This window comes from Pseudochaenichthys georgianus, chromosome 5 (assembly GCF_902827115.2).
Source record: "Pseudochaenichthys georgianus chromosome 5, fPseGeo1.2, whole genome shotgun sequence".
In the NCBI taxonomy this organism is placed as follows: domain Eukaryota; kingdom Metazoa; phylum Chordata; class Actinopteri; order Perciformes; family Channichthyidae; genus Pseudochaenichthys; species Pseudochaenichthys georgianus.
This window is the reverse complement of record NC_047507.1, coordinates 21,581,595-21,599,759: the sequence shown is the minus strand read 5'-3', so window position 1 is coordinate 21,599,759 and position 18,165 is coordinate 21,581,595. Positions and strand designations below refer to the sequence as shown.

General features: G+C 39.5%; 2 protein-coding genes across 4 annotated transcripts; both read left to right on the top strand.

Annotated features, from left to right (window-relative positions):
- The first annotated feature begins 2,590 nt into the window (after positions 1 to 2,590).
- LOC117446650 (ras-related protein rab7-like) lies at positions 2,591 to 11,927 on the top strand. 3 transcript variants are annotated; one of them, XM_034082956.2, is made up of 6 exons: positions 2,591 to 2,927; positions 8,758 to 8,820; positions 9,684 to 9,810; positions 10,238 to 10,456; positions 11,478 to 11,606; positions 11,748 to 11,927. In XM_034082956.2, the coding sequence occupies exons 2-6, from the start codon at positions 8,768 to 8,770 to the stop codon at positions 11,841 to 11,843; spliced, it is 624 nt and encodes a 207-aa protein (XP_033938847.1). In that variant the 5' UTR covers positions 2,591 to 2,927; positions 8,758 to 8,767; the 3' UTR covers positions 11,844 to 11,927. The 3 variants fall into 3 exon arrangements, with proteins under 3 accessions (XP_033938847.1, XP_033938846.1, XP_033938848.1); XM_034082955.2 differs by having other exon boundaries at positions 2,592 to 2,945; XM_034082957.2 differs by lacking the exon at positions 2,591 to 2,927 and adding an exon at positions 3,604 to 3,626.
- Positions 11,928 to 14,678: 2,751 nt separating this feature from the next.
- On the top strand, positions 14,679 to 18,149 carry arpc4 (actin related protein 2/3 complex, subunit 4). The gene is made up of 6 exons (XM_034083075.2): positions 14,679 to 14,771; positions 15,991 to 16,109; positions 16,250 to 16,361; positions 16,499 to 16,594; positions 17,290 to 17,460; positions 17,650 to 18,149. Exons 1-6 carry the CDS (start codon positions 14,769 to 14,771, stop codon positions 17,653 to 17,655), a joined length of 507 nt encoding a protein of 168 aa, XP_033938966.1. The 5' UTR covers positions 14,679 to 14,768; the 3' UTR covers positions 17,656 to 18,149.
- Positions 18,150 to 18,165: the final 16 nt, after the last annotated feature.

The following is an 18,165-nucleotide window of genomic DNA, read 5'->3' as shown; positions in this document are numbered from 1 at the left end:
CACACACACACACACACACACACACACACACACACGCGCGCGCGCGCACACACACACACACACACACACACACACACACACACACACACACACACACACACACACACACACACACACACACACACACACACACTCACACACTCACACATACACACACAATCTGTCCATCTCCTTAACTCATCTCATGCTCTCTCTCAGACTCCCACACAGCCACACACAGAGGTGAATGTTTACACACTCACACAAATGCTGTGTTACAATATGCAAATATAAAACCAGTATTTCACAGATATATTCACTTTTTTTTTTTTTAAATCTGTGGGTGAGCTCTTTACCTGCCTTTGCGATCATATCTGTCTCACATGCTGCTTGTTTATGCTAGAATAAAAGTGTCTTCTTCTGGAGGACCATGTGTATGCAGCAATGTTTGTAGAGATGAAAAGGCAGCAGATGCTTAAAGTATGTTGCTCCCTTCCTCCTGTGCACCATTTTCTTACTTGTGTCCTTTTGTGTCGCAGTATTTGTGTTTACAAACGGAGTTCCAAAGAGGCCATAAAGACTCTACATTCAATAGGAACGAGAAGACAGGAATTCCTCTATAAACACCAGTCATCAGGATTCTGGAGAGGCACACTGCCACTAACAAGGAGCACAAACACATGTAGACACACTGACACATGAACATGGATCTCAGAAAAACGTAATTCTTATATGGAAAACTGATCGTTCTGATGAGCCAAAGGCAGCTCAGTGTTCTTTTAAAAATATTGTCTACATTTAATTTAAATGCAGATCATAAAGAAGACCCAAGGAGAGTATTTGGAATTACTTTTATTTCAATTGAATATATAACCAATGCAACACCTACAATTATGATAAAACAATAAGATCTCTACAGAGGCTGCAATTCTGAACTTCTTAAAATGATAATGGATTGATCTACAGAAAAACAGTTTTCAGCCAAAGTGATTTATTCTGACTTTTCCATTTGTTAAAAAAAGTACCCTTAAAAGGATATCAACATATCTGTGAATGTTTATGACATAATATCACACACAAGATAGTAAGGACACGTTCATCCATAAATAATGCAACAGGAATACAGATTCAAAATGTGACTATTGTAAATTAATTCAGATCCATTTAATTCTACTAATGTATGGCTGAGAATAAATGTTGTTTTGGTAAATGCAATGAATGTAGTGATTGACAGATCAATCAGATAGTGCAGCATTTTTGACAAAAAAAAAACCTTGTTTCAGATTTCATGAGGAAGGTTCTATTATTGAAACATAATGTTATTCACTCCCAATATCCAGAAATCGGATTATTCTGTCTGTGGTACTTAATTGTAAGTTTGCAGCGAATTTTTAACTATATCATATACAGTACAAGTTATAGGCTATTCTGTTATCAATGTAAAATGATGTACATTGTTTTGTCATGTATTTTAAGTATAAATACAATTATTTTTTTCCTTAGACAGGTGAACTGATGTTTATGACATCTTTCAGTAGTGTTGTTATGGTTTGTAAATACATATTTTTTGCAGACAGGCTGGAAAGCATCGTGCTCATATTTGCATGTTCCTGCAACACTTTCCTTTACTTTTTTAAGTGAAAAAGATACTTTCCTGTGTATCACATTACTATCTTTGTCTTAAACACTGTTCAACACACTGTCAACACCACAGTGTGCTACATAGCTCTACGGAGGTCCAAAACATAGATGGGAGCTTATGTCTGGGGAACCCCCCCCCCCCCCCCCCCCCCCCCCCTCCAGTTTAGAAGGGTCATTCTTTCAAAGTGGGTTGACACTGTCCTCTAGTGGTGGATCATCAGTGCTCTCCCTTTGGCTGTGATTCACTACAACTAAACTTAAACACACTAAACCATCATTCATAGTAACTTAGGTTTCTAAGGTTTAGAATGAACATCATGTTTTAACGGGAGGGTGCACTCCGCTGGATTTTGAGTTCAGTTGCACGCAAATGTCATACGTGTTAGAAAAATAACCCTGTTGATGTTGTAAGTTTGCCAGGAAGAGAGACCACATCTGCAATCCAAAGATCTCCCCTCCATCAATACGATTAATATCCTTCTGAAGATATATTTTCTGTATCCTATTATGTAACATCAAGACATGCTTATTAAAACTTGTTCTCTTATCTGAGTTAGTTATCTTAGTTAAGACTGCTGTTTTTTTGTTTGTAAATCTATGATGCTGAGCTCTTCATATATCATACACTTATGCTCTCTTACTTGACAACTTCTGTGATGTATTTGTTATGTAAAGCATTTTGGTCAATGGTTGTTTTTCAAATATGCTCTATGAATAAACTTGACTTTTCTATTATCGAAAATAATGTAACCAATTGCAATGGTTGCTATATACTCCAAATAGCGACATGGCAATACTTTCTTCAGAAGTAAAGCACAGGTATTATTCATAGACTGTATTTAAAGGTATGAGTCTAAGATAATTAAGAGATGGTTGTTTGCAATCCGCCAAAAACCGAGAGAAGAAGAAGAAGAAATAAAGAGATGTCATAGGTGGGCTGGGAGTGTCAGTCAGCTGCGTTTGACGCAAAGGTGTGACGTAAGACGCAGGCGTTGTTTTGGAGAAGGAAGTGAAAGGGGAAGAGAGAAGCAGACAGTTAGCTCGCTGATAGGCAAGCCTTTACGCAAAGTGCCACATTTACACACCAGTTGTAGATAACCTGCGTCGACAGTTTACTAAAGGCTTTTAGTTTGTGTTCACGTTAACGGCAACACATTGTTCTAAGAGTTTGAAACGAGGTATTGCCAAATCAGCCCTAGCTAACGAGTGCAGTGCCAGCGAGTGAGCTAGCTAACGCAACGCCTCGTTAGCCGCTACGCTAACTGAACAACAACAGCCCGTTAGCCCGTCCAGAAGTCTCCTCCTCGGTGAGTTACGAGTACAAAGTAAGTTTTTTAGATGACAGCTATCTTTTTATATGCTTAATATTTGCTCACTCATCAATTCGTCCAGTGTCGTATTACCGCCAGCGCTACGACGTTAACAGCTAATTGTGGTGCAATGTTTTTCAAGAAGCTGGTTGACAAAAACAAGGCCGGCCTCTGGCTCCTCTGGGTCGGGAAGGAGAACCCGAGAGCCGAGGTCGAACAAAGATGCGTAAAATATATGTCAAAGGTTGACAGCGGGAATATTGATTTCGCTTGATAGGCTACTTCATTTTTTATTTCATGTATACAGAGAAGCAGGGGTTGCGAATGCGATACACACTCCAAATCTCTTATCCATCACTTTCTGTATGGTAATTTACCGTATGACGGGGAGGATTTTGATCACATGTATTGGTGTCAAGTGCCAGAGATTATATTGGTTTTATGTCAACAAGCTCTCTCATAGAGCATCATGAGTATCATGTGCTTACTTGGGTGACCTGCACTGTGTTTATCTGCGTCAAATTGTTTCTTTTCGATGATGACTCGCATGTCACGCAGGTACACGTCCTGTAGTTTATTTGTTTAACCATGTTGTCAGTTGAATGATCTGATGTGGATACAACGCCCTTTACTTGTGCCCCAAAGCTTGCCAAGGTGACAGGTAACATCTTTCATCATACTGGTCTTCACACAACAGTAAGAGACATGTTACGTTGTGATTTTGTTTTGAATGATTAATCGTCGTCATTGACAACCGGCAACAATAATAGAGTTTTACATTTAACTGCCGAAATGTTTGAATCCACTCTATTTCAACACATCACATACGAGCCAAAGTGCTGTACATGCGATAAAAAAGGTTACTGCAAACACATATCCAAGGAGTCGGCATGAATTGGTTGTAAAATGAACACATATATATATATATATAGTGGTTCAGCTCAACATATACTCATGTAGTCTTGTCATGGTTAAAATGCCTCACATTTATTTTCACAGTTAACATGTAGCATACATAGCTGTGTCTCATTTTAGGTTTCACAGAGTACTTTCCAGTTGGTTCTGCTCTACTGAGTACTTCAGTAGTGTTTATAGTTCAGTGTCTGGATTTGTGTGTAGGCTCATGGAAAGGAGTCTTTTTCTTCAAAACATTCCCATTTGATACAATCCTGAATTACAACACCATGGTGAAGCATGTGTTGTGTAAACAACTACTTTTGAAAGCATGATTTAAAAAAATAAGTTGCACATTATATTGTATCCTACTTTCTCACGCTTTACTCAGGCTTGTCTGATGTTTTGTTTATTGTATGTTCCTCCTATCAATATGGCTGATTTTGACCATGCTGTCTTTACTCATGTTGTTAACCCTGGGTCACCAAACCATCTGTTTATCACATGGGCACCAACCAAGATGCATGTTGGGTAGCTTACCAGGAAACATAAAGGTGGTCTAACTTTACGGCGTCTTTGAGCATTGAGAAACATCTGAAGCCGCCAGAATCTATTTTAAGTCCAGAGTTTGATGTTTCTGTGTGGGGGTGAGCATGCATAATCCATATCGGAGAGGACCTGTGAATTCCAGCTGCTTGTGTTGTGACAGTGATTTACAGACATGGAAGGAAATCTGCTGGCAATTTAACTCAAAACACATGACAGCTGTGAACACACACTTCTCAATACAAGTACATAAACAGTTCAATTTGTATATTAGCGTCTTGTGAAGTGGACGGTTGCATCTTTACTAAAAACTCATTAATGAAGATTTTGGTGAAGCCACATTTTTATTTATTTACATATATTTGCCCAGCCATCTGTTTGATTCTTAAATAATGTAATTAGAGTGATAATGAACAATAGATGGATAAAACATTATAATATAGTTTGGTGTGTTTGGTTGTGGCTAACTGAGAATTAATCAATTGTTGAACTCTCTGTTGGCACAATTATTTATATCTTTTTTTTAAAAATATTTGTAGGGATCAGGTTATCAAATTACTCATCAAATTCATATTAATAGACAGGAAATGAAATGCTACCTGACAGACAGAGGACATTCTCAGGAGTAACGCTAATTTCAGGAGTCAGGCGTCTGCAACACTTCTCCAAGTGATCTGACCTTTGGAATATCTTAATGCAAATCCTTGTAATAAAAAGGTCTGCGTATTGTTTTGAGCATTAAACACTGACTTAAGTCTCTGTAACACATTGGCTACTTTAATCAGAAACACTCATTTCTTAACACAGAATCAGGGCCAATCTATACATCCAAGCACATTATTTTAGGAGAATTAACCAGTACAATAATTGCGTCAATTATCACCACAAAACTGCAGATAATGTATGAAGAACTTGGCTGTTTTTTTTTTAATTCAAATTGATTCACTTGCAAAATAAAATATGTCAGTCATGTTGCTGTATCATTTCTTGAGTCTTGATTGGATACTTTTTAATGAGGCTTCCACCTGATTCCCGTCAGCGATGATAGTCTGCTGCACTCAGGAGTCAATGTCTAACGCTCTGCTGTTTGTGAAGGTTAAAGACCAGGGCCCTCATTTATAAAGGGATATACGCTCAAAAAATGGCGTACGCCAGTTTCTACGCAATGTTTGCGATTTATAAAATACTAACTTGACGGGAAAATGTGCGGTCCTCCACGCAAACTCTGACCCATGCGTAAGCACAAACGGGAGAGACGAGAAACTGCTATTTAAAACCACCTCGAATATGTTGTGCTAATGTTATGAAATGTTTTCTCATAAATGATGCGGTAAGCAGGAGGACAGAATTACGTCTAAACTGACGCCGTTTTGCATTTCTATAGGTTGTAGATACGAGCATGGTTTTATATACTACCATGTTTAATCGTGTTTTATGCCGTTTGCCAAGACTTGATAAGTCGCTCGTAAAACACAGGAGGTATGGAAACTAAGAACACCATATGTGGTAAATTGTACACATTAGTTGTATTTCCTTTAACTGGGGGGGGGTTGAGACGCACAGGCTGCAGTGGAGACGCTGCGCACAGCTGATCGATAGCTGGGACACAAACCACCAAATACAAAAACATAATTCAGATCCAGTCGTCATGACTCCACTCCGGAGGGATTCCCCGATCACTTCTTACAGTCTCATCAAGGGGGAGGGTCTCCTGTCCCCGGTGCAAACACACTGCCTGAGGAAGGCTGTGTATTTTTTTTGTCATTAACCTTTTTTCGGACCACTTATTTATTTTGGTGACGATCCGACCTCCATGCTGCTACTCTGGTTCAAACTGCATCCACCAAACAATATGATTTATCTCGACCTCCCCAAAAGAACCAAAATCTGACTCGGTGTGAGATGTCTTTTTTAGCTGTTCTGTCGTCATTTCCTGCGATCTTCTTCATGCAGTCAGTCAAAATGAATGAATGGGCGTTTCTTTGACTGTTTATAGGCAAATATGGGCGTTAAGTGAAGCCCACAAAAGCTGCACCGCATTTCGAGTCGATTGTGATTTATAAAAGGAAACCTTTACGCAATGTTTGGTGAATCCGAAAATGTCGGAACATTTCTTTACCTATTTTTTGGATTTCTACTACGTAAGCAACCTTCCCACGTGAATCCTACGCACGGCGTTATAAATGAGGCCCCAGAGCTGAGTTTTTTTGTGATCATGTGACTTTGGTCTGAGCATGCCTAGCACTCGTTGCTGTTGTTCATGTCTCGGTCATCTACTCAGTCTCTAGCATGCTGCTCTCCTTCACATATAGTGCTGCTTCACATGAAGTGCATAACATACGGCGCTGCTTCACAGGGTGGCAGTCAGTGGGTGCTGTTTTGTTCCTTTCAGAAAGAATGCAGGCGTGTTTGTTCCAGGACCTGACAAGAACTGATGTGTAAGGGTGTTTTTAAGGCTTAGTTTCAATTTCGGATCATATAAAGACTTTTATGATCTCGCTGAACCTGCGTGGTTGGCAGATAGGCTTTTCTAAATGTCTTTGATGATGTGTGTTTACTTTGTTGAGATTTGATGGGGTGTAGTCATTTTTTCTGTTAAACGGTTATAGTTCAATACCAAGTATATATTTTGTTGGTCTTTACTTTTATACATAGCACTTTATTAATTTATCCTAAGTCACAGTTAAAGCCATCTTCAGTGTTAAGAGGAAACGCTGAATGGCGGGCTACGTTATTCCCATTAGACGCCTCCTACTGCTTCTCACTGTCGGTATGCATACCTAAAGTAAACCGGCTTCTCGTCATGTGCTGGACTCTACTTGGCACACGAGACAAAAGTGTGAAATTGAACCTTAGTTTTTTTTAAGGCAAGGGGAGAGAAATGTACGTTTGCATTTAAAGGCAATACAATCAAAGTTCTGACAAATAAAGAAAGATGATTCAATCTTTGAAGGTAGGGGGGTTGGGCCTACTGTAGATGGATAAATGGCTAAATAATTAAAGTAGGAGGGGCTAAAGATGAGCCATGGTCATGCTTTCATAACTCAGACATCCGATGATCAGGATTGACCTCTCAGCTCGTTTTATTTTCAGAGAACATCTGAAAGGTGACATTCTCTAAAACGTCTCATTTCTCCTAACTGGCATTTCTATTGCAGCGTGAACTTCCTCTCTTGTGGTTGAGTGAATCCTCTCCCAGCTGCAATTTAGATGTTTTTTTATGAATCAGAGTCGTGTGGGGACAATATGTCATTTTCCTACTCGTATATGCGTTGGGCAATATCTTTGATATTACTTTAATTCTGATGAGATGGGAAGGAAATGATGAACTCCACTTCTCCTTACCAATGTTTTTAGAAATGTTTGAAGAAATGAAACGGATTGCCTAATGGTGATGAATATATGTACATGAAACTTTTGCATATCATATCTTTCGCTAACCGACGCAAATCAGTGCAACCTTATTGTTGCTTTTTCCAGAACTTCTGCAACATTTTCACACAGGAAGTACCAAAGCTGCGACCTCCTCCTGCGTCATAACCCACCAGGCGCGTTTCAAAACGTTGCGGAAGCGGAGCGTCGTGTGTGCAGCCTCGCAGTTGTTGGATGAATGTTCCACTTCCTGCCTGCGCTGCGTCAAAAATAGGATTCATCCTATATTTTAGAAATTCCTTGCGGCGAGGAGCTTCTGGGACGCTTCGAGCCGCGGGTCTGGTGGAATAGCACCCATTGACTAGAGTGGCCGCGATCGCTAAAAACGCCGCAGCGCAGACGCTCCTGGTGGGATTAGGGGGTTAGTCTCGCCTATTTCAGTTATTAAGTGACATAGTTTGTTCACTTTATAGCTTCATATTTGTTACATATATTATATTTTTTCAAGTGACGTTAACAAGTAGAAATTAACCCACAGATACCTTTAGATATACAGACGGTTTGTCCCAAATCATTGTATACAATCCTGGTAATCTTACACAATCATCCTATATTATCAGTCAATGAGAGTCTGAGAGTGTACTGGAACAACATGTGCTGTGGGTTGCCATGGTTTAGACTTGTAGTGCGGAGAAGGAGTCTGTCCTCTCGGAGGAAACTTCCTGTCGTGTGAAACAGAAAGAATGATGTGATCCTCGTGATTTGTCCAACAGCTTAGAAAGCACATGACTGGAATGAATGCTATTCAAACATGATTGGTCCAGGGGCATAAAACTCAATACACAAGTTTGTAGGTTAATGTTTTCCAAAGGGGATAGTAACAGATTTACCTATGGGTTGATTTTATTCTCCCTGAACAAAAGAAAACTGGTGATTAGGTTGTGACTTGCAATGAAGACGTTAGGAAGGCATCGTATGGTCTTCCCTGTGTGCTAAACTCTGTGTCTTTCTGCAGCTGTGGGAACATGACGTCCAGGAAGAAAGTGCTCTTGAAAGTCATCATCCTGGGAGATTCTGGGTGAGTCACAGCATGTGATATTTCTCATGTCAGAACGAGCAATTCTTGGCATGAAATCAGTTAGGTCTACTTCCTTATTACTCTGCCATCAGCTGTCTCCAGGCAGAACTGCCCTACTGTGTTCAACCACACGTTGTTCTGCAGACCTAATAAAGAATACATTGTAAATGAAAATACAATTGGATCAAATGACAGCCCTACATAAGATATCAGTCAATAGCCGCGTTCACACCAAGTACTTTGCCGTTCTTAGTTCCCAGCACTTAGTTCCCCTATGGAACTAAGTGCCGATCGCGTTCACACCGGAATAAGTTCCCTGAGGGAAGATTACGCAAATGAGCCGCTGACGTCACTTCGTCTTCTTCTGCTTTGGGTTTACTGGCAGGCCGCAAACCACTTCACGGCGTATACTGCCACCAGAAGTCCTCGGCCGGAAGTCCCCAGAGTTGGGGGCTTCTACTGAAGCCTTCTGAGTAAACGGCCAGAACGCCGACACCTCCTCATCTCCACCGCTCCCATGTTTTCTTTTGTGTTGCCATAAGTTAGTCTCTCTGCGTTTCTGCGCTGGGCTAATGCTAATAATGCTAATGCGAGGATAATAAAATGTCGGCTCTACAAAACATTTCAGAGTTTTACGGGGTGTGGTTTGCAATTCTCCCAGCCAATCAGAACTGGGGCACTTTTTTCCCCCAGGAGAGTACCACCTCTCAGCAGGCACTAAAAATGGGGGTAAAAGTTCACGACACTTTTTGGTGTGAACGCGACATAAGGGGTACTAACGAAACTAAACGGGAAAAGTACTCCGGTGTGAACGCGCCTAATATCAGTTTATCATATATATATCTGTTTTGTTTCCCTCTCAGTGTTGGAAAGACCTCCCTAATGAACCAGTATGTGAACAAGAAGTTTAGTAACCAGTACAAAGCTACAATAGGAGCAGACTTCCTGACCAAGGAGGTGATGGTGGACGACCGGCTCGTCACAATGCAGGTACAAATAGAGCTGGAGAGGTATCAGAGTACCTTTATTAGTCCCACAGAGGGGACATTTACATTGTAACAGCAGGAAAGAGCCAGAGACGGCTTCATGTTACCTAAGTAGCATGCATTTAAAAAATACAAAAAAAGGAAAATTATAATAATAAAAGTTACACAATTTACAAAAAACACGTCCTGTAACAGTTCTGAGAATTTATAATGCACATTTATTAACAGCATATATATATATATATATATATATATATATATATATATATATATATATATATATATTGCACATATCTTGGGGAATGCCTCCCTTCTGTTGGACACACACCATGGCGTCAGTGTGTTGCATTATTTCAATAGTTCATGTTTATAGCAGTTTCCTTCTCTTCTGTAGTCCATGACCTTAACTGGTGTCTCTTTGTGTTGTGTAGATCTGGGACACCGCTGGCCAGGAGAGGTTCCAGTCTCTCGGCGTTGCTTTCTATCGCGGAGCGGACTGCTGTGTGCTGGTATTTGATGTGACTGCACCCAACACCTTCAAGACCCTCGACAGCTGGAGGGATGAGTTCTTGATCCAGGCCAGCCCGCGAGACCCCGAGAACTTCCCCTTTGTGGTTCTAGGCAACAAGATTGACCTGGAGAACAGACAGGTTGGTAAAGGGGGGGGGGGGGGGGGGGAAAGGCCTCTTATGACCATCATTGCATAATCTTTATTTATTTTTTAAACCAAAGCCTCTTTTGAGGTTTTCAATGCTTATCATCACCCTAAAAAAGCTCCAACAAAATCATCAATTCCTCAGTTTAAATAAGTTTGCATCTGTATTAAATCAACTTTTTTCAATAAGCATAATGCGTGCTTCCCTTTCTGTGCAGCAAGTGGGAGAACAAACTGTTTATTTTGTTGAATGAAAAGACAAACATCAAAAACGCTGCGTAGTGTTCAAGTGTTGATTTAGAATTTGGATATTACTGTATTTATAGCCTTTACTTCTGACAAGCATACTTAACCACAGTAAGGGTTACTGCTGTTAAAGTGCTTTTCTTCTGGTGCTGGAGTACAGAATAAGTGAGGACTGAGACTAAAGTTTAAATCACATCATCAAGTTCCTCAGTGCACACAAACTGCAGTAGGAGGCAGAGAGTGTGAAAACACAGGGTCACTCTACCTGGGCATTAAAGTACAAGGCTCAAAGTAATGTAGGTTCATAAAGGTATTACATTAATGCAGATCAGCGTGTGCTTGACCATGATCAAAATCGGACAGCCCTGGCGAATAATTATTAGTTATTATTATTAGTTCCCCTATGAGTCTATATTTAGGTTGAAACTAAGCCAGGAAATATATATATATATATATATAAATAAAATCGAATCTTAAAAATAATTTTCGATTATGGAGACTGTAACGAATATTCGAATAATCGCTGGCATCCCTAGTTTAGATCACATGAAAACAAATCAAAAACAAAGATTCTCTGCACAATGTTGTTGTTTTTTTCGACATATGATGATCTTAACCCACTTCACTCAAAGAAGAATGATATGAAATTACATTTAGTTTAACATTTTTGTTTTTTATGTTGCTGTTCTGTTAGAGACATCAACAAACCCATCATTTTACATTCCAGCTCACTGTATTGATAAATCTTTTGTTGCTCTTCTCACACACAGGTAACCACCAAAAGGGCTCAGGCTTGGTGTCAGAGTAAGAACAACATCCCCTACTTTGAGACCAGCGCCAAAGAAGCCATAAATGTAGAACAGGCATTCCAGACAATTGCACGTAACGCCCTCAAACAAGTGAGTTCAAATGAAACACAAAAGACAGTAGAGATGCATAATTTTCAACAATCATAGCTAAATCATTTAAAACCAAGTATTTATTTGTTTGTCAGGTTGTTTTTCTCCTGTACTGATTCTTCCTCTCTTGCCGCCCTTCAGGAGACAGAGGTGGAGTTGTATAATGAATTCCCAGAGCCCATCAAACTGGACAGGAATGACAGAGCTAAAGCTTCAGCAGAAAGCTGCAGCTGCTAAGGGACAGCTTGGACCATCTCCTCTCTTGGCTTTCTGAAACCCCCCCTTCACCGGTCACATCAAACTCCCCCCCCCCCCCCCCCCCCCCCCAAGGGAAAGGACTGGTCTTCCTCCGTCACGCAACTGTTCATTCCATCAACACCACCCCTCACGCAGTACGCTGCACATGGATGTACCCCCCACCCTCCCTTAGCACACAAATCACACTAGCGCCAATAGCTGACAAATCCAGTGCCCTTTGATCACACAAGAGAATAACAACCTCAGTGATGTCCTGTCCCACCCACTTAATTCTAACTGGCCCCCGACTCTCACGCGGAGATGGAGCCACGTTCAAAGAGTGCAATTGGTAACTCTAGCTGGACTGGCTGAAGCTCCGTCATGTGAGACGATGTTGGCTAACGTCAGCATCCCAAGTATCCTATTCTCTTCCCGTTTCCTCTTTGCTTTCTATTGCCTGTCTCTCAAAAACTAATCAAGTTGAACTACATATTATATATTGTAATTGGCTGATGTTACTTCTCAAGCCAATCCGAAACACAAACTTGTTTTTTTTTGCACTTTCTTTTTACGTTTTTGCCTTTAAATATTATAGAGGGATGACTGATTTTGGGCAACGTCTGTCACCACACGCCTTTTGGTGAGCTTCAAATTATACCTCTTCACTCGTTATCACTGTCCAATATAGCCCCTGAGAATCTGTCGAACACTTAGTGATTGTACTGCCTTTCCCCTTCGCGCTTGTGTGTCATTGGGTTCATAACTGCGTCACACAGCAGAATAAATGTTCTAGACATAAAGTAAAAGCTGAAAACGCAGTCACATTGTAAAACATGGAGTAATTCCTCAATATATTAATATTTGCCTTTTATGTAACATTACTTGTACTGCTACTATTACTGCTGTATGTGTCATGTCCTTCATCAGACATCTCTCAACGCTTTGGAATTACAATCGTGTCACCAACACAGCATACACCTTTCTTCTGTCTTGTCTTTGTTATTGCTGTTCTCTCTATTTGCTTGTAGCTCAGGTTGGCTTAGTACTTAATATTTTTAACGGATTGTGCATTACAGTCATACAGTGTATAGATGGTAAAGGTAAATGCCTGATGGATTGAACTGAAATGGATGTTCTCTCTTCCATTTTAAGAAAAGATCCAACATTTTGCCCTGGTATTATTCCTTCTCCTTATAGAAAAGAAATCTCTGCGATGCCAATGATGTTGTCAAAGAAAATTGGGACGTCAAATAATAAAACTCTTGAATATATCAATGGTCTAGCAATATGTGTCTCTGTCTTTGTAATTCCTTACGGTGTTTCATGAATCCATTTTTACCGTTTGATTTATTTTTCTTGTATTACTTAAAACATAAGATGTGTGATTATTTAGGGCTGCTTGATTGACAGCTCCCTATCTTTCCTGTCAGTGTGGCGGTACATTTACTCCTTGTTAAGAATGTTCGATTTACTACATGATACTCAGTCAATTGTTTATTTTATAGTGAGTAGTACATTCTAATTTATACAGTACAGTACAGGTTGTTTTAATGTCAAAAGGAAGTAAATCGGGCAGAAGTATTGCAGAGTTGTGTAGGTCTGCAGGGCCTTGAAGAACACAGCCATGAACACAATCTGTTGCGCCATTGTAGGAAAAGCACAAGTGTTACAAATAACAATAACAGTTAAATCGTAACAGTGAGCCAGCAAGCACACTTGACATGTATTTGTATTATTTGAAACCGTGCCGTTCCTACAGTGCAACACTTGTGTTCAAAGGCCTACAAACCTTTTCTGCAGCAGACCCTTTGAATTGTCATGGCAGGAAAAGCATTTGTAACATTCTAACATTCTTCTCTCAGCTGTGAGTCAGGGCCAGTCATTCAGTCATCCAAACCAAGAAGACAAACGAGAATTTGAAAAGTCTTGATCCTGATCCTGCGGTCCTGTGTCCTGGATCGCGAGCGCTGGATCTTGAGTCGTAGCTGTGGTCCTGGATCATCGGTCCTGGATGGATATCCTCGTGGATTCATCTTCCTATTATACACGCATGCATTTCCAAACATTTGGACTACCTATGTTGCAAATGTATTATCTTTTCAATGTACACACGGCATCTATTGCACGTCTGTCCGTCCTGGGAGAGGGATCCTTCCTCTGTTGCTCTCCCTGAGGTTTCTCCCATTTTCCCCTTTAAACTGGGTTTTCTTCGGAAGTTTTTCCTTGTACGATGTGAGGGTCTAAGGACAGAGGGTGTCGTATTGTCATACTGATATTCTGTACACACTGTGAAGACCACTGAGACAAATGTAACATTTGTGATATTGGGCTATATAAATAAACATTGATTGATTGATTGATATTATTATTTAACGGGTTCACATCATGACCCGGTGAGTTTTTACTGGATTTTAGGGATTATTGCATATTTGGCATTATTGTCATTTAAATTCTGGCACACTACCAAACACTGATACATTAAAGACAATCCTGGACCCCATTGCAATATTATTTGATCACAAAGAATGTGACTATGGGCACGATAAGTAAAGAAACTGAACAAAATGTTAACATTGACAAGTGCTGTCATGTTTTGTCTCCAATGATCTTGTTATTTGTGTTGAAGAAAAAGGGAATCAACTGCCTTTATTTTTGAATAAAGTATCACGGAAAACGTATTTTGTACATTTATAATATTTACTGCTAAATGGTCATTTTGTAATCTCTATTTTGCATTTGTGTATGTTGTGCCAAATATGTCTCTTTACACCATGGATGTATCAGAACCTTTATATATACAGTCTATGATCAGAACATAAGAACAAGAACGTCCGGTGCAGAGCTGAGTTCCGGTGTTGTGTTCACGGAAAACCTGTCAAGTGTAGCTACTTCCGCCTTTAGCCGCCGCTCATCACACAGAGAAATATGGTAAGATACATTTGACATTTGTGCTGATAAACCGACACAGTTAATCAGTTACATGTATCCAACCTTGCCGATGTTAAGTCGTTAACTCTCCTCGACTAACACGGCATTCATTTAGGGAAAACAGCTCGTTTTTTCTCTATTACTATTCAGAATAGCTGCAGGCAGTTAGCTAACATGCTAAGATTAGCTGAAAAGGAAACATCCTTGATAATGTAATGGCCTCTTCGTACCTGTCAGCACAGAGTGTGACAGTGTTTCTGTTATAATGACCCGTCAGGTCGCAGCTCCATAGTAATACTTTGTTGCTAAGTAACGTTCAATGGTGGACACATATGGTGACCCACCTGAACTGATAAACACGGTGATGTTGGTTCGTCCCTCATCTTTAAATTAACATTTTATTGATACATTATCATTTGGTACATTTATACCAGTGGTTCTTACTATTCTGAACACGAACACCCAGTGGTTTGAGCCTAACGTTACATTTCCTCAAGTTACGTAGGCCTACTCTAGGCCTACAGATGTAAGGCTACTACAGTCTATGGTAGTTGTACTAAGAGATAAGATAGTACTTTATCCACTACTTACTTTTTGATATTCATAATGGTCCGAGGAAAGCTAGCTCTCAGAGACAATCGATAATGTATTTTTTGAATGACAGAAAAACAATATTATTATAAATATACTTGTGCTATCTTGCTCGTATTATTGAACATTATGCAACACACATCAATGCAGAATGTTATTGCTACATTGGATGTGTGGGAAAAACTTATTTTGTAATGTTTGATTTTATTGCTTCTCATATTTTATATTAATGAAAAATGAATTAGTTTCCATTGGAACGTTTTTTTCCATAACAAAATGTTCTTAAAATAAAAGTGTACTGATACAATACTACATTGATTTTGGAGTCATTCAACTTTTGAAGGTAAATAATATTTTTCAATAAAGAAACTGCTGATTTGTTTCATAATTGTATAAAATAGGAGAAGCACAACATCTTAAAAAAGGGATATGTGCTTTTGATGAATTGCTGGTTGTGTCATGTGAAGGCAGTCATTGTGTATATCACTGTAGACGTTATTACGTGCAGTGAAACTAGTGAATAGTGTGCTTTTAAAAGGTCTTGAGTCTTAGTTCTACCTGCCTGTAGATTCAGACGTTCTCCTTAGGATTATTTCTCATCTACTTTTTTCTGTCTTCTCTCTCTCAGACGGCCACATTGCGCCCATATCTCAATGCAGTTCGTGCTACCCTGCAAGCGGCCGTCTGCCTGGAGAATTTCTCCTCGCAGGTGGTGGAGAGACACAACAAACCAGAGGTGGAAGTACGGTGAGTTATCACCTCAACTTTGAAATTGACTTTGGAGCATATAACACCCAGCAGTGCATGAATTCTGGGTTTCCCTTCTTAGTCCCTGTGGACTGATTGTGCGACCGAAAATGATTTCTCTGTTTTTCTCCCCCTTTTAGGAGCAGTAAAGAGTTGCTCCTCCAGCCTGTGATCATCAGCCGTAACGACAAAGAGAAAGTTCTGATCGAGGGCTCCATCAACTCTGTCCGAGTCAGCATCGCTGTCAAGCAGGTCGGGTCACAATGGTTATGTGTTTAAGACCCTGACAATAAACAAATGGTTGCTTATCAACAAGTAAATACAACGATTATTATATAAAGATCCAAACTGTACTTGTAATCCTGACTGTCCTTTTAAATACTGTGCAGGCCGATGAGATTGAGAAGATCCTGTGCCATAAGTTCATGCGGTTCATGATGATGAGGGCGGAGAACTTCTTCATCCTCAGGAGGAAACCAGTGGAGGCAAGTGGACATTGACAGTGTCACATTTACAGGGTTTCTACATATATCTATTTATTTATTGGAAGTTAGTTGCTCCATAGTTTCTCTTGGAATAAATGTACATTTTACATTTATATATTCAGTTTAATATTCCATCTTTCACATACTTATACTTATGTATCTATAATACCTTGCTTTACATCTTGTTATTGTACATTTGTAAATTCAACATTTATATTTTCTACTTTCTTGTTTATTTCTTGTCTTTGAATTCTGATTGTACAATACCATGTCATTGCTGCTGCAACACAAAGATGTCCCAAATTGGGATCAATAAAGAACTATCTTATCTTGTCTAAGTTGAGCTCTAGCCTTACGAGCAAGAAGGTAATGGATGGTAATTAACCAAAAATAACAATTGTTTTATACATTATAAAACATCAAAGATGAGTTAATGTAAGTCCTTAAATGGCCAGTAATGGTTATTGCTCATGAACGCAACCTGAATGTTCCAGTTAGTGGAGAAAGCAGAAACCAATCAATGTATTTCAAATGATTTTTGCCATTTTATGTTTAAGCCATTAATGTTTTCCACAAATGCTCACAAATTGACTAGAAAAATGATTTGTTGCTAACAGGGGAAACCTTGATTTGTGTGGTTTATTGCTGTTTGGAGTTTTTAAAACAATCTCTTGTCCCCCGTCTTCATTTCGCAGGGCTATGATATCAGTTTTCTCATCACCAACTTCCACACAGAGCAGATGTACAAGCACAAACTGGTGGACTTTGTCATTCATTTCATGGAGGAAATCGACAAGGAGATCAGTGAGATGAAGCTGTCTGTCAACGCCAGGGCTCGTATTGTTGCAGAGGAGTTCCTCAAAAATGTAAGTTTAAGTTTGTTTCTGCATCTCACGCTCGAATGGATGCAGCATTATGCACAAGTGGCATTCTTTTGAGTTTTGTATGGTAGGACTTTGACTCAGATATGTATACAGTAACAGTTTTGCTATTATTCCATTATTTCCTTCAGATGTTCTGTTTCTTAGACATTGTTTTTCTTTTGACTCTTGCAGTTCTAAAAGGGAGAGAACCCTGGGAATACATTCCTTTTGCGATCTTGGCCGCCACCGCGGAGCTTTCACAGAGCAGAGGAGGCTGAATCTGCTCAGCCGAGAGAAGTTGAGAAACATAAGACGTACAGGCCAACGGGCTTTTGCCCTTTAATCTTTGCTCAGAAATATTGATATTTTTTGTGTGTAAATATTGACTATTCATACCAAACATTAATTTCTGCCTTTAGAATGTTAGAAGTCAGGACAGGTCCTTAAAAAGGTATTTGTATCAATATTTATGAGCACAGGGAAATATGGATTCAAATGTTTTTTAAATATATATATTATATGCATATCCATTTCATTTAGCAATGTTTTGTTATGACAGACCTTAAACCACAAGGGCAATCAATTGGTGCACGTTTCTTCAGTCCACAGCAAAAACCTATTGTAGATGGAAATAATAATAAAAAAAGTATACTTGCTGAAAGTGATGATAAATAAAAATATTATTCTTTGTATTTTAGAGTTTTTTTG

Bases quoted from the DNA above. Each gene is read 5' to 3' on its own strand.
- arpc4 (XM_034083075.2), top strand. The intron at 16,362-16,498 runs GTCGGGTCACAA...AATACTGTGCAG, and splicing joins TCAGCATCGCTGTCAAGCAG to GCCGATGAGATTGAGAAGAT. The intron at 16,595-17,289 runs GCAAGTGGACAT...TTCATTTCGCAG, and splicing joins TCAGGAGGAAACCAGTGGAG to GGCTATGATATCAGTTTTCT.
- LOC117446650 (XM_034082956.2), top strand. From the start codon at position 8,768: ATGACGTCCAGGAAGAAAGTGCTCTTGAAAGTCATCATCCTGGGAGAT. The intron at 8,821-9,683 runs GTGAGTCACAGC...TTTCCCTCTCAG, and splicing joins ATCATCCTGGGAGATTCTGG to TGTTGGAAAGACCTCCCTAA. The intron at 9,811-10,237 runs GTACAAATAGAG...TGTGTTGTGTAG, and splicing joins ACCGGCTCGTCACAATGCAG to ATCTGGGACACCGCTGGCCA.